General features: G+C 33.7%; 2 protein-coding genes across 6 annotated transcripts in view; one reads left to right on the top strand and one right to left on the bottom strand.

Moving 5' to 3' along the window:
- RUNX2 (RUNX family transcription factor 2) overlaps positions 1-10,447 on the bottom strand; it is a 228,634-nt gene extending 218,187 nt beyond the window's left edge. Inside the window, exon 1 of one of the 2 annotated variants that reach the window (XM_076332625.1) lies at positions 10,375-10,447. In XM_076332625.1, coding sequence (XP_076188740.1) covers positions 10,375-10,432 — 58 coding nt within the window. In that variant the 5' untranslated portion in view covers positions 10,433-10,447. The remainder of the gene's footprint in view (positions 1-10,374) is intronic. The other variant, XM_076332627.1, reaches the window with a different exon arrangement.
- SUPT3H (SPT3 homolog, SAGA and STAGA complex component) overlaps positions 1-17,008 on the top strand; it is a 288,049-nt gene that overhangs the window by 35,207 nt on the left and 235,834 nt on the right. The window lies entirely within an intron of this gene.

Here is a 17,008-nt window from a genome sequence, read left to right as displayed (position 1 = left end):
TAGCCCGTTGTTTAAGGTACCCTTGAATTTCTGGATCAGATTATTATGGTGCAGCAAAAAGGCTTACTAAAGGCTTCTTACTGTCTGCAGACGCTCTGTGTTTCTATGTGAAGATATCGTCAGCCTAAAAAAACCTTCAGATTTTCTGGGCTACTGAAAAAAGAGAGTATTTTTATGTATATAGGTCTCAAATGTTGTGCTGTAAGTTTTAAAGGAGGTTTTGCAACAAGAAGGGGTGAAGACACATCAGTAATTGATAACAACCAGGTATGTAAAGAAGAAAAAAAGAGACGTCTTTTAAATCGGTGTTGAGACTAGTAAAATTGTTTCCCATCTCAGTACCTTTTATTAGTTTGTTTAGATTATTCTTTTTATGCATATCTGATCAAGTGGAATAGCCATTATATTATGTATATTTACTGTATCTAGCCAGTTCAGTAAGCAAGTAAGATTATTAAATGTGGTGACAGAAGACTTCAAACAATTGTTAGTTCAAATTCTTCTAACTTTATACGTAGCTGATAAAATTTAGTAGCCATTAAGTAGTGTTTATTCGATACATCTGGCTGATTCAGTAGACAGTGTTGAAGTCTGTCAGTAGACTATTTTTATGGATTTAGTGCATTTTAAAATCTTTCATGCACGTTGAGGAGCTACTGTATATTATTGTTACAGGGCAGATTTGTGTCTTACCTTGCGTGCATGTGCTATGCGTCTACACTCCTGACGTTTTTATATAGGTTTTATGGAGCACAAGCTTACTGTAAGAACATGTCACTAAGATTAGAGTTCAGATTGTATGGGTATTTTGGATTTATTTCACTCAGTCTTACTGTGCCCTTTAAGAATATTGGAACTGAAAACCAGTGCTTCTTTATCTTTTTTCTTTGTTTCTTCCTTTTTGGTTTTTTTAAAGTGTGAAAAAGAGGTTATATTACTTTTAAGATATGTCCTAAAATGTAAAATGATGAAGAGTATATCTGATGATAAAGTAAAAAGCGCACACTACTGGTAACTAGGACTATATGTTTCAAGATGTTTTTCAGTTGTGAAAATTTGATCAGTGAATTAACCACACATCCGGCTACATACATCTTTGATCAGAATTGGAACATTCCAGCTCGTGTGTGTGTATATGTAAGCTGGCTGCATCAGTAGATTTTACACATGTGCACTACACATGTGCCTTGAAATTAGTTAGTAAATTAATATTATAATTTAAAGCAACAAAATTATGCTCTTTCAAGCCTTTGTTTTGTACCAAATGAGTATTATAATGACTTATCTTTGTATCTGGACAAACTCAAGTCTTCATTTATTTTAAGATGTATTAATACGCATTTAGATGGCTCAGCTGTAATTAAGATTTTGCTTTTGCTTTTTCTTTTAAAGGGAGTATTAAAATGTTACTTTTAATGAGCCTAGAGCCCCAAATTATTACGAGGTCATGACTGATTTAATTGCTATACAGAATAACAGAGCATGATTTTAGGTCCTCTTCCTGAAATACTGTAAAATTAAAAGTTGTTTTCGTGTTTGCATATGCAATACACAGTGTTGCATTAGAATGAAACCGTTCTTGCTACAGTATGAAAATGATTTGTGCTGTGGAAGATACATTTCTTCCAATTTGGTGCTAAATTAATTTTTTTTTTTTGCTACCTAGATGGTGGTGTTATCCACAAATGACTGGACTTTTTCTGAATGTTGGTTTCTTTAATAAAATGTTGGTATAAAGAGTGTGCCCTCTGAATTTGTTTTAGTGTTTCTGTTTATGCCTTTTAATCAGAAAGGGGGAAATAAAAATATACTGAATAGCAAGAAAAATATAGCACTTAGTTTTGAATGTACAGAGTTGGATGTAAGGGGGTGGGAAGGAAGCAAAGTGAATGCCCTTTATGCAGAAAATCCTTTTGGGAAAAGAGAACATTTTTACTGGTATATACTAAGGTACGCCGCCTAAGTAAATAGTTGCTGCTTTCTGGTCCTGTCAGTTTTAAATAAACCATTCATTGTTATGGCTTGGTTATTCCACAGATAACCAAACACAGCGGACCTAAACTTTGATACCACTGATTGGAAAAATGCAGATGATGAACTCTTTTATGTGAATTTATACTGGTGGTCTTTACTTAGAGGAAACAAGTTTTGCAGATTGTATTAGGAAGTAAATATACTGCAGACTTTATTACAGAGCTGCTCCTGTGCTTGAGTATTATACAATAGCTAGTAGCATTAATTCATCAAACTGTTGTTAATAAGAGTCACTAAGCTAGACCATTATGTGTCCCTTCAATGTTAAAGAGCAAACGCGACACTTTTTTTCCTGAAAGTTTTCTACTTAAAGGTGGAGGATTCTCAGTTGAATAGATGATGCATTTGAATGACAGCAGTTACTCGTGGGATTTATACAGAAAATACAGCGACGGCATAGATACTGTAGCAGTTCAGTATTATGGCTCACCTAAAAGGCTTTTTGAGACATGATAAACTAAAATAGCAGATTCTGGCAGTCTTCAGAATTAGTTTTTTTTGTTGGTCATGTCTTAAAATGCGTTTTAAGTTCTGTTGAGTCCTAACTATTTAATCTGTATAAAATTATTCTTGCTGATTCTGTATGAAGTTTGGTGTTTATAGTAAATTATTGATGTATTATAGTATTAATATAAAAATGTTGTGAAGTAATAGCAATTCTTGGCAGAACAACTCTGCATTTCACATCAGGATTCTTTCAACATAAATATGGTGTGCTTTTTTTTTTTGATCACTTTCAGAAGAAATATATTGCACTGGTGTCAAAACCAGCAGCTGACTAATAAATAAAACTACTTTGGCTAAAATGTATGGTTTCACTTTGAAAGTTGAGATGAGTTACGATTGGCCAGTCTAACATCCACAAAAGCAATTTTTCTCTTCATGGGACTATGGGAAGAAGCAAGAAGATACCAAGAGACTTACTCGAAAACATCTATTTCCTCAGAAATATTGCCAAGTATTCTAAAATGAGTACTTCTGCCATCTATTACTTCACTACTAGCACTAATGCTTACAACTTAGATAGAACACTATAATAGCATTAATAGGCATTCTTCTTTACAAATATTAAGACAAGACCCTTGCTGCAAGTTCCTACATTGCATATTAGCAGAGTAAGTAGAGATGTGAGGAGTTGTAAACGTTCTTTGGATATTTGTACTGCTGACAAATCTGAATGTGATAGCACATTCTCTGTTATAACTTCAGTGTTAGGGTAGAAAATATTGTACCAATACAGATGTTTTCTAAATTTACACTGTTACTGTTAGTTTTTTTTACTTGAAGAATTTCAAAATTTTGGAAGTATGGATTAGTAGGAATTAGAGGTTTGAACTGTATACACATGCATGTTTGCACATACACAGCTCATTAACATTTCTTAAAAGAAAGAATACCCTGTTCTAATACCACACATGGATACACTAAAATATCATGCTTTTTTAACTCTGTCTTTTCTGATTTATATTTAAATGAATTACAGATATTTTGAGGGTTTAACACTATCTGGAAGTGAATGTACTTAGGCATAATTATTTGTCTATATTGTTTTTCCTTTAAAAAAAAAAGAAAAAGACAAAACCCCTCTCTTTTGCTTAAGTGTGTAGGGTCGTATATATTAAATGTGTTTGATGAAGAAATGCTATTGAACAGTTAAAGATGACTTGTAGCATCGCCCTGCTCTGCTTTGTTATACCAGACCCACTTTCAGAAGAACTGCACCCAGCAGTCGGTATATATGCGTATACATGCATATAGATGCAAAAACATCTTACTAGTGTTATAGTTAATTTTCATTGTGACCGAGGCTGGATCCTTTTCCTCTGAACAATAAAATATTATGTAACTGGCAGTGGCTCTGTCTTTGTTTTACTAAACCACAGAGTGGATTTAGGTGTAAGATATCTGACCATGAGGGATAAGTAAACAATGGTTTGGCACACTTACGGTTCAAATAAATTCTGGGGAAAATAAATGTATGTAAGGTCATCCGCTTTTAACTTTCCTTATTCAAGAAAATGAATGATACTAAATTTTAAGTCATTATGAAACGCTAGCAATTCTGATGAAATAGAATATGTGGAATTAAGCTAGTGTCTGTCAGAAATGTAGTAACCATATTTGAATGAATTCCTGCCAAAATATTTTTGCCACGGGATTTTCAGCTATAATATATTAAAACTATTGTTAATCCCAGAACTGCCTGACCTTAATGAATGTGGCATTTTTAAAAGAGACAGACAGCAGAAGAAACTGTTTTTAGCCTTTCCTGTATAAATACAGGTAGTTTATTAGAGATGAAAAAATATTCTTAAAGAAAACTGTTAAGGATACAGTAAATATCAGTAAAAATACTTTTTAAAGCACCATGTGTATTTAAAGGAGAACGTAGCCTTTTTCCCTTTTATCTTTTGCTGTGCTAAAATTATTTTTTATAAATAAAAATGTTTAATAAGGAGTAGGTTGTGCAGAATAATTTAATTGCTCTGATTAAAATTACTTCAGCAGTTAAAGTGAGTCAGTAGAAAACCTATGTTTTTTTCCCTCCTGGGGCAAGTTCATACATGAAATAGGAAACTTATAGCTACATGAGGAAGGCTAGAACAGTACACAGCATGCTAACAAGCAGAATAAAAAATATATACAGGAAACAGATGCATGAATAATGGATTTTTTATTGGAAGTGTTAAACTGTTTTACGATATAGTAACCGGAGTTTATTTTGTCTTTGTGCTCATCTTTAAAATATTCTCTTTAGGGTGTGCTTTTCAGGATGTTAAGTGGCAGGTCTTATATTTATTTGTAGAAGAGAGCATGTTTATGTAAGGAAACATGCTCTTAGATTTAAGCTTTATTAACTTAAAAACAAAAACACCTGAGAGCAGAAGATAGACCTCCTTAGTCTGTTCCCCATAAGACTTAAGAAGCCAGTTTGAAATAAACATACACAATAGAAATTAAAGCTATTGTAGATGATGTCAGCAAAAATTAATTTTGTCGATAACAGTAGTTTCTTGTGGGGGTTCTGTGGTGGAGGAGGTAGATGTTTTCTGCATTTTGTGGGTGTCTGCTGTCTCTGGATGAAAATCTGTGGTTAATTCATAAGTCTGGCAAAATTTACAAGGAAAAGCTCTTTGAAATAGCACACAGTTTACAAATTTATTTTTGAGTTCACTTATCAGAATAAATGTTGTAGTTATTCCTTTTAGACAAATTAACTTCTTTATATTTAAAATAACAGTTGAATATTTTCATGTTGCAGTTTCTTAACTGGTTGTATGAAACTTGGATTCGCTCAGTGCCGAAGTTAAGACCTTAAAATGCTTCAGGTTTTACCATCTTAAACTCACTATTTATCTTGAGGCTGCCTTAATTAAAATATTAAATACTCTAGGGCGCATTAAACATGGCAATTTATTGTAATTCTTATTAATGGAGTGTATTTAATGAGTTTTCAGAACCAACTCCATCACCTACAACACACAATGTTGATTTTTATTAGGTACATAGAGTAAAACATACACATGGTCTAATTTTCAAGAGGTACCCTGCACTGACAGCTGCCGTTGGCTCCTGTAGTAGCAAAGCAGGAGAAATGCGGGTGCTCAGCACCTTTGCAGCCTGGCAAGCACAGGGTAATTCCCCCCTTCCCTCTCTGCTTTAATTTCCACCGGAGTGTGCTGGCTTTGTGCATAAAAGAATGCCAAATTTTGCGTGCATTTTCAGCTTCTTGTGTTAACTTACAGTTTTAGAAATTATTTCTTCTTAGTTGTTGTTAATGCTACCCGTTGATGGGTGTGTGCCACAAGGTGTGACACATCCTTAAACACAGTCGTTATCTAGCTTCTCTTTGCTCTTTTGAACTGTCTGCACTACCAGGTTAGCATCTCTTGCAAGAATTATTTATTGCTTATTTTTCCCTTTATACTTAAATGGATACAGTATTAGATGTTCATTATTTCCTTAAGACTGCTCTGAGCTTCTTGTTATTCATAAAAAGTACAACTGTGTTCTGAAAAGCAATCAGGAAAAATAAAGGTATAAGGTGCAATTTTAAGATTACTATTAGTCTGACCATGACCAAGAAATCGCACTGCCTGAGAGGAATTTCAGTATTATTGTTATGCTCTTAATGTGGGGTGGCAGAGCCTTTAAATATTTCTGGTAGAGTAGTTAATACAGCATGGAAGTTTGATATTTGTACAGTTTGTAAAGGAATTTGAGGTGTTACCCTATTTTGACTTCAGTTTTCAAGTATGCACTGGTGCATCATTAATCATAGGAAATGCAAAAATAAATAATATAGTCCCTTTGGATTTTTCATGTGAATACTTACCTTTTCCTTTTTTTGTATATACAGTTGAGGTATTTAGGTAACCCCTAACCTTTTGCTTCAACAAGGAGGTACAGTATAAAAATATTACCACAGTCTTCATATGAGCAGTTCTCTCTAAGAAAACCTCTAGATGAATATTTATTGAAAAAAAGCAAAGTTGCAATACAGAATGACTTAGCTTGGCCTGAATATTATATTTTAGACCACCAGTGAATAAAATTAAAAGCACATGGATTTCAAATAACTAGAAAAGGTTGTAATTGATTAGCACTGCATGAAAGTATTGGAGTAAGTTTTGATTTGTGAATGGTTCTATTCAATAGAGATTAATCCTGTATGTTTGATAAAATCTTAGTACCCCTAATGAGTTAGGGTGTTTGTGTGTTTGCTTTTTTTTTTCCTCTCCCCAGTTTATTTAACCATCAGCTATTTTGATCTTCTAACAAATTGGAACATTTCGATCTTTGCAAATTTTACATCAGTGTCATTGATTTAAACAATATTGGCTATTAATTGTTCATTTGAGACAGATAATTAAACAGATCAGTGCATTTTGCTGCCTAAGAATCCTGTAAGTGGTGTAGTGCAATTCTGCATGGTTTAGGGGTTTCATATATCGAAAGCCTTAGTGAGAAGCTTGCAGCTTTCTTAATGCACATAAGAATAGTTATTCTTGCATAATTTTCAGTATTTTTTTTTTAAAGCCCTAGTATTTTGAATTACATTTTATGCAAATGGTAGTGATACCTGAGATTTTGCTTAGCATTCACAATAATATGAGTATGTTAAACAGAGCTGGAACATACGGAAACTTTCTGCTTTATATACATAGATAATCAAAAAGAATCTGTTTCTCTCGTATCAATATCTTAATTAAAATAAAAAACTGAGATTCCTTACCAGATAGTAAAGCAGCTGAGAATTGAAATCTACAAAAGGTTTGTTTTTTTGAAGAATAAATGAGTAGATTCTGAGGAGTATTTTAATATAAGCAGAGTAAATTTTTGTTGTTAACTTGAAGACTTGCATTTAGATTTAACATGACTGTCTATTGGGATCAGCTTCCAGAAGTTACATGTGAAATAATTGATTAAATTATCAGCCAAATTTTGATCTGATTTACTTTCTTTGGTGAAATCCTGCTATGAAGATGCACAGAACGTATTTGAAAATACCTTTTTTTTAAAAAAAAATTGTAACTGTTGTGGGGGGCATTTCAAAAGTATTTAATTTTCTGAAATACTTTGTGTAAACACTGTTTACTAAATTTTCTAATAAATCTGCTGTTTGTTTTTTTGCATAGTGTTTATTTTGAGCAGTTTTTTTTCTTCAAACAATATGCATGTGAATATAATATCCTTTGCTTGTTGAAATGAATGCAATTATATTTAAAAGCTTAAGAAGGTTTACATAGGCATGATGCAGTCAAAATGTGCATAACTAGCATAAGGTAGAAATACTCTGGATATGAAACATAGTATCTAGTTAATTCAAATGTACTAAATTGTAGAGGAATATATATGTTTGCATTAATTAGGAAAGGATCCTTCCTCCTCACTACTCTTGTTTTTCTTTTCATATGAAGTAAAAAAGACATAGACAAAAATAAGTGAAATAAGAATTTTCAGAAATATGGTTAATGGCATAGATTAGCAACATGCAAGTTAATCATCATAGCGCTGTTTTCCTTCCCTGTTATTACTTGTCATTCTGTTTCATCACTTAATTCTTGGAAGAGATACATAATTAAATTCAACAGTCCTGAAAGGAATAAGGTGGAGATGGGAGTAGAAGGAGGTGTAGACAGTACAGAAAGGAAGAATAGATCTGTGCGTTCTGACGTACTGCTGCACCATTGGTAGGAAACGGCAAATTCATGAGTAACTTGGGTCTTCTGGCTTTTGTCCTTCTTAAAATATACTCTCCTTTTTATAAAGGTGTTTTTTTTTTTTTTAGCTTTGTTTTTAGCTTAAGGTATTTTGCTTACATATTGATAGAGTTGATGAGATTTTGTAGTTCCTTGCATCCATTGTTTGTGTCCCAAGTGAAATTCGTGTACCCAACCCTATTTAGTGAAGTTTTGGGAAAAGTATTATTCGCGTTACAGTACTTCTCACTCACTTGAGGAATGATCAAAAGTAGATGAATTAAGCAGTCAGCACTCTGTGTTTTGATGATTTTAGCCAACTAAATTTCTTCTAATCTCTTTTGGAAGTAAAAGCAAAAGAAAGTCCCTATACATGTAAACTGTATTTCCTGTTGTAAACACTGGGATAATGTGGTCTGGCTACGCTTCTGCTGTGCTTCATTAAGCGAGCAGTTTCAGTAGAAAAGCTGCTCACTAGTGTTGCGTTAGCATTTCAGCTCAGCGTTCAGTGTACTATAGCTACATGACCAGCCACAGGTTATGTTATCTCTTCTGGTATCTGTAGATCATAAATTAAATTGGTCTCTCTCCTGGAAGAAGCTAGTCTTCATTTCTTTTCCTACACATGGTCTTATAGCTTATTCATGTACTTAACTGGGAACCAGTCAAAGCGTGTGAAGTAGGAGGGGTAAAAGGAACTCCAGTCATCAGTTCATTACAATACAAGCTTAATCGGGATGTATATACTGAAAATGGTTCTAGCATTGTTGTTTTTCTTAGAAGGGGGGCAGGGGAGGAAAAGAAATAGGTTTAGCTACGGTCCCAACATAGTTTCAACATGATGGACACCTTTAAGAAAATCTTGTAAGTTTTCAGAATTTTTTTTTCTTGATCTTTCAGAATTTTCAGTTAGTTTTCCTGATCTGTCCCAGTAAGAGATGCTTTGAAAAAAATTTTGAGTATACTTCTTACTACTTGTCAAGGATGACTAGAATACAGCATTTTCCAACAGGCTTTAAAATAGAACTTTATTTTACTTGCAGATAAACCACTTAAAGTCATATTCAGTTTTATTTAATATTTTGTGAGTGAGGTGCTCTGTACTGATTTTAAGACTGTATCTGAGAGGAAGAAGCTTTTCAAAGTAAGCAATGATAGAGGTGCAATTTTATAGTATATTAATGATTTTTATGGGCGTGTATGTATGCAGTGCATATAAATAATTACCTCAGTATACATACATGATTTCTTAAAGGAATCTGTGTTTACAGTTCAGAATATTGAAGTAAATATTTGGCAGTGCTCTTCTACAGAGTTTTTTAAAACCCACTTTCAATTAAAGCTTAAATTCATCAGCATGTTAAAGCATGCAATTTTTTTATTTCATAGCTTAATCTTTTTATGCATGAATGTTTTGCCTTGTTCATAATAAGTGTAAAGAGAACGATTTGCTTTTACAAATGACTATATTATCAAACAAGCTGCTGTGAAATGAGGGCAACAAAAGACTAGAAAACTGAGCTTTACACTGATAACTTCATCTGATACATATGCTTAAGAGTAAGATGTCTGGAACAATGATAGGGCAATTATGGGTAGGATAAGCTGCTGTATGCTACACGCTACTCATTTTCATCAAGTTTAGAGAATAAGTAGTCTTAAATCATATAATTTAAGTCTCTTACAATATCTTTCATTAACCAGTCATGGTGGATACATCTAAAAGTGTTATGCTTTACACCAGAGTTCTTAATAAGGTATTCTGTGCTGTTGTTGATTAACTCACTAAATACTTTATCTTTTTCTCTAAGATAATATTAAACATTACACTAGATCCCATCAGACTCTTCCAAATCTGTGTAGCTACACCTTGACCCAGGTGACAACTGAGCACACCTGCTGTCAAACACTAGGGACTAAGCCACCGACTTCATTTTGCTCAAACAAAAAAATTTGTTCATTAATCTGCAGAAGTTATTTACAGTGACTTTTTTCCCCCCTGCAAACCAGGTATGCTATTTTAACACCCTAACATCCCATTCAGCAAGTTTTTGCTTAGATAACTATAACCAGCATTGTTAAAAGTAAGAAAACTCCCGACAACGGAAAACAGAAGCTCAAATATTGCAGTACTTACCCCAAAAGAAGTTTTGCTGACATGGTGTCACTGAACTGAACAGGCTGTTTGATGCCATAGTCCCTCTCGGTTCACGCAGAGCTTTCACCTTCTGGTGTAAATATTTCTTGGATCCTCAAACTGAAAACACAAACCATAGCCAAACCTTGTTTTAGTTTTACAGTGTTCCTGGATTGCATAGACTCTATAGTTGGTTTTTTCCCTGTCAAAAAATTGTGTAGCACTGGTAACATGTGAAAAGCAAGGAAACAAAACAAAAAAAAGAGAATGAGCAAATATTTGAAGGACCTACTATTACTGCATAGACTGTGGTTAGAGAGCACTTACTGACTCTGTTGGTCTCAGTGGCTGGTAGTGACCTGCGGAGATTAACCATTTAAAAACCAGAGACTTCTTTGCTGTCCTCCTGGAGAAAGTTTGCACCGCACTTGTGGTTCTGTGGTTGTTTGTGAGGCGAATGAAGCATTCACACAATCCAAAAAAGCAAAAGCTTTAAAACTCCTTTTTTTTGCAAGCACTGTTACTGGAGCGAGCAAGTCATGTGGCTGTGACATCAGAGGACTCCAAGTAGGACTGCCTACACTGTGGCTTTTTCTTTCTCTCTCCCTTTTTTCCCTTTTTTTTTCCCTTTTCTTTTTTTTTTTTTTTTATATGTTGACAAAAGGCCCGTGGTAAGGCCCTTCCTGGCATCCAGAAGGATACAGCTTTTTAATTTTTGTGACTCATGAGGATTTGGAGAGAGTACAAAATGCTGTAAGAGCCCAAACTTCTGTACAGTTAAAGCATATGGACAGCAGAACTTTATTTGTACTCTCAGTTCAGGTTCCCCCCACTCTTCTTCCCCCCTCCTTTTTTTTTTTTTGTTTCTTCCTTTTTTTTTCCTCCCCTTCCCTCTCCCTACTTCATTATTGTGTCTGTGGAAAAGTGAGCAGAATTGGCACAAGTGGCTGTGTGAAATTCTGAACAACAGTGATGATTTACAATAATTTACATCTTTGGATTGTATCACGATCTTGGGTCTGCTTCATATTTGCTGGGTGGCTGGATTCCTTCTGTTTTACTTTTTCTCCTTGTCTTCCTATACTTGTGAATCTGTAACTCATTGTAAGAAACTTTACCTTTCCTAAGGTCTAGTAGCAGGCTGCTTGTTGGGGTTGTGTTTTTTACTGTAATTGGCTGTCACAGAAGTGTTAGTCTGGGGATTCCTTTGCAAATCTTAAATCATGTCTGCCTTGCTTTACATGCCTTCAAAACTACTTGGCAGTTTTATGTAATGCAAATTAAGGGCAATTATGTTTCTTTTATATTTGGGGCAAAATATGTCATTTGGATATCATAACTAGTTGTGTACTGCAGTCTAAGTGATGCTTTTGAATACCGGTATTGCTAGGGTTTAACGTAGACGTTGCGTAACAGAATGAACTGTGAGAGTTGTGAGGTTTTGATTGCGCTTACATTAATTGCTTATTATAGTTTCAGTGTTTAAGAGAAATAGAACAGTCTTAGACTTTTTGGGAGACTATAAATAACTTTATTCACCAGTTAATGTTAACACTTAGTTTTAAAATGAAACATAAATTTGATGCATATGTAAGATTTAAATACTTAATATCATATGTGTGCATGTGTGTATAATATTTTTTATATACTTAACATATTGTAACTTTGACTTTGATTGTGTAATGTAAGCCTTTACTGTACCAGTACGGAGTGGGTTAACAAAAGCAGTATTTTTTTGTTTATAATAGAGGCTTTGAAATAAATTGCAAAATGCTGTGTGTAGTAAGGAATAATGTGCACAGACAGTGTGTATTAGTAGTCTTGATTTGCTCACTCAGATTCAGAACAAAATTGGAAACATCTTTGAGAAAGTATCTTATTTTTTCCCTCTTTGGACATTATGTCTAGAACTTTTCTTATTAGCCTGATTGTATCACAGATGCACTGTATTTTCTAGTTTTAACTGAGTGATTTTTTTTAAATTTTTTTTTGTCATTTTTATTTTCGGGAGCAGAATAATTGTGTAAAACACTTTCTAGATATTGTTCAGTTTTTATTTGTAAAATAAAATACATCTCTTTGAAGCTGCCATCCCTCCTTTTTTATTTTCCTCTTTGTCCTCAGGTTTCACAGTAAGAAATTGGCCAGGAATGATGTGAGATGAATAGCTGGAGGTGTGGGTGGGGAGCAGGTTCTCTGTGTTGTGGAGATGGAGAGAAAATGGGAAAGGAGATTTCAGTAAAAATTACAGATTGTATGTTTTTGATTTTCATTATATATTTACCAAAGCAACATAAACCCTGTTCATAAAAAACTACTTTCATAATATTTGTTGTAAGGTAGATGGCATTGTTCTTAATTCAGTACTCTGAAAGTTATTAGATATTGCCAAATTTATAGAATTCTACCTTAAAATGAAAAAGGAATATTCTGCAAATCACCCATCTCATATAAAAGTAAGGGTGATATTTAATTCTCCTAATGATGGATTGCTTTTATTTCTTTATATTTTCACTGTATGGTTAAGAACAACAGTGAAAGTTAAGGGTATAAAAATGATGGAAAGAATGGTAATCTTTTTCACATAAACAAAATCTGTTTGTGTGCATTACACTTTTAATCAACTTTCAATGCAGCAAAAGCTTTTGGAGGCTGCTGCCTCCATTATTTGTGGAACTCAATTGTAAGGACAATGTTTCTTCAACTACGGTTACGCATTGGAGATATTTATCAACTTCTATTTGATGGTAGGTAGATTTAGTGTTTTTATATAATAGATAACTCATGTCTTGATCTTAAATACTTGTTTTCATTCATATGAATGCAGTTGTTTGATTTTTAAAACTCCAGAATTTATTCTGGGTCACATGTTTAATATTAGAATATTGAACTTCCTACAGAAGTCTGAATTTTAAAATTTATTGCATTGAAATACTGTGCTCAGGCTTTCTCTGGAATAGCTTTTTAATGCTTTCACTTTGTACGCGAAGTTATTCTCTAACTTTGTTACTGTGTTTTGATATGATACCTTTATAAGATTTTTTTTTTTAACTGCACATACTTTTTCACCTGTGCTGTCAAGATCAAGACCACTATGGTGAAGTCTTCATCTAGTAAGGCAAAATCCGTTAAAAGCAGAAAAACAGAGAGTTTAACTGAGTGATCTAGATGTAGTTTGCAGAAACCGTCACTGAAAAAAATGCTAGGTTTTTTAGTATAGAGACATTGTAAAGCTAAACTTTATGCAGACCTAATACCTGTGAAACTGACAGTTGCTTTCAGTATAGTTTGCACTTCTAATGAAGCAAATGCATGAATCCTGAAAATCCACTGTATAAACTAGTGTCTTGATTGCAGACTTACGCTTGACAATCTTTTGTTTAAAAGGTAAATTTACAAAACTCGAAGTTAACTTTGTGTTCCATAGGGGATGCTTTAAGTCACAATTACACTTACAAAGGAAGTGTTATGCTAAGGAATTTCTCTGGTAAACTATGAGCTTGATCTTTGACGACAAATGAAATCTTATTTAAAGTCAATTGTAATGCAACACTAAAAGATAATTACATCTTTCACTTTTTTGAAATGTGTTTTGAAACTTTTAAGCCATGCTTTATTTCCAAACATTTTGCCTTCTGTCACTCAAAGTTCATACAGCATATAAACAGTGTGATATCCTGCTGAAAGTTTATTTGTACTTAAATGTTTGTTTCTATGCTACAACTGGAGAGAGATAAATATTCTGCTTAAAGCGGTATGATGACAAACTTGTTAAATTGCACTTACAAGTTTTACAATATATACTATAACGAGATGCTGATTTTTATAATACAGAAAGTCCTAATGCAGTTTCCTCAGATGCAGGTATTAATCGTAGGTGTTATTAATGTATCTGTTTCCGCTAGAGCAACATTTTTTTTTTTTTTTAAGGAGCGAAACCTTTCTCCTTGGCTCTGTTTTTCATAACTTAGAAGTAATTGTAATTTTTAGAGGGCTAGTACTGTGTTTTCTGATGGTTCTTAGCTAATATATTTAACGTACCGTTTGATTTAAAATATTTGCACATTTTGTGAAACTTTTGCTGCTAGACTTGGGTATCTTGTAGAATTCTAATTTCCAACAGCTTCAAGTATGCTGATATCACACATATACTAATCTGTCAAAGCAAAAGCTAAAACTGCCTGTTAATTTAAAAAAACCTGTAACAGCAAGGTTATTTTAGCAGTCCTTCATTTTAAAATGCTACTTACTGGTGTCTGCAAAGAGTAGCGCTGAACATCTGAGTTTACTGCTGCCTTATAACCTTTTTCTAAATAAGATATGGTTTGAAGTAGACAGTGCCTGGGACCACTAAGTGTATAGAGGAGAGGGAAAAATGCAGTTACATTTTTAGTGTAAACAAATGTTGTCTGTTTCATGTACAGTGGAATCAGGCTACTGAAGATCAAATTAAACCTTAAACTGAACCATTATTTAAATTAAAAGGATGGTCATCTTCTGTTAGCCAGTGAGTACATCATAAAATCGCAAGTAGTAATAAATTGTTTTCATTCATCTTGATTTGCCAGCTCTCTCACTTCTTCATAGGATAGAAAAGAGATTCTCCAGTGAAATAATCTACCCCCTGATCAGGATTTGAATAAGCGGCTAAATCTTAATGGTCAAATGTGTCTCATGCTGATTTATTCTTGCTGCTCAGACTTTTTTTTTCTGACAAGTGTTACTTTTCTTGTGTTCCTCAAATGCATATCTTGTAGACTGTACGGTAATTGAGAAAGCCCTTTTGATTAGATGCACGCATTCTAAACAGTCAATATATGGTGTTTAAGATCATCCTAATCTTCTAGCTATTTTCTCCTGTCTGTTTTTTTTCTTTTTTTTTTAAAAGTCGACTTGCAGAAAATATGGGAAACTTGTCTCATATAACAGTTGAGGATGTGGCTAGGTTAAGGCAGGAAACTGCTACCCACAATGCAATGTTACATACACTACCACTTAATAAAATTTATTTCAAACATGCTACTGACAAAACCAAAGAAAAATAATATCCTAACTATGCTAGTTAGTACACTAAATATATCTAGGGAAAAGTGAAAGTAATCTCTCTAGAGCCTTTCTTGCTTCTAGGATACAATGCTACCAGTAGTTAAACCAGAGCAGATCTCAGTAGTTAAAAGCAGTGACCTATTTTTAGAAAATACATCGCTCTGGAAATTAATGATTATATGCTTTTTAATAACAGTCAACGTTATTTTATATAGACAGAATTCAGATAAGCTCTCTCCTTAGGTTTTTGTGGTCATCAAAATACCCTCTTATGTAGTTTTAAAACTGGCAGCTTTTCTTGCTTCATCCCATTTTCACTGAATCTTACCTTCACTGTAGCCAAGCAGCCTTTTACCTCTCCTTCCCACTTAACCTATTTGTAGGTTGGTGTGAAAGTATTTTCCATGTCATTTGTGGGAAAGGAACTGGGAAGAAGAAAGTTCATCTTCCTAGATTATATGAAGATTTAAGGGTTCTAGTTGTTTTATTTGATTGCCTGCAATTTGAAGAGTGTAGTAATTTGTGAGAGATAAATAAATTTAGTTAAATTCGAAGGTAAATTTAATGGACTTGAATCTTCTTTGATTACTTCCAAATATCAGAGATACGTATGAAGTCACTGATGCTGCTCTGCCATAAATGTCCTGAAAGTCTTGTTCTAGATATATTTTTGTTTCTGTTTGTTTTTAAATGCACGTATATTAAGGGTGATCCTCTTACAGAACATTTTTTGAAGCATTTGCCTCTATAGTTAGAGAACACTTATCAAGAACAGCTGCTGTAGTGCTGTGGATCCTATCCATGGACTCATGGTGGTCTGCTGAACAACGTTCTTCAAGTTTGACAGGTGAGACAGAGACTCTCCAGTGCCACTGCTTTTGGATGAATCTAGCTGTGGTTGGAGAAAGTGCATCTTGCCAAAATATATGGGTAAGACCACACACAGTCTTTAAAATAGTTATTGTAAGCTTATTTTTAGGCAATATATGTCTTGACAGTTCTTTATTTGCATGCCAGTTTCACTGCTGCTTATAGATTTTTCATTTATTTTAGTAATGGCAATTGCAGATATAGATCTATGTTTGTAAAGCTTTTGCACAACATTTACACTGGAAAAACACAGACTTGCTACTTTCAAACCTCAGTCAAGATTAGAGAACAGATTTTAAAAAATACTAAAGCAGAGTATTCACGCTCTTCAGATTTGGTGTCAGTGTTCTTGTATTAGACCCCATTTTCAGGGGCATAGATGAGCAATAAAAATTTGCTTCTGGTTTTAAAATTATACCAGTTTCAGTAGCTTCTGTGCTTGTATAAGTCTGCAGCAGTGTAGATTTAAGACATGAAATTAGTTCAGTAAGTAATAAAAACGAAATGTTTTTTTTTAAATTGCGTAGTTATTAAATACTGAATTTAGAATCTGTATTTGATTTATATTATAACTCCTGGACAGTATTTTTCATGTGTATTTTAATGTGTAGAATATTCTCTGCATTCTAAGTGCCTGCTTCAACAATTGGCTCCATAACGTCTATTTAAAATATTGTATGTTTAACTGACAGTATAGAAGGGGGTTTGTACCCTGTAG

This window comes from Aptenodytes patagonicus, chromosome 3 (assembly GCF_965638725.1).
Source record: "Aptenodytes patagonicus chromosome 3, bAptPat1.pri.cur, whole genome shotgun sequence".
Lineage (NCBI taxonomy): Eukaryota > Metazoa > Chordata > Aves > Sphenisciformes > Spheniscidae > Aptenodytes > Aptenodytes patagonicus.
This window is presented reverse-complemented; position numbering and strand designations above follow the sequence as displayed.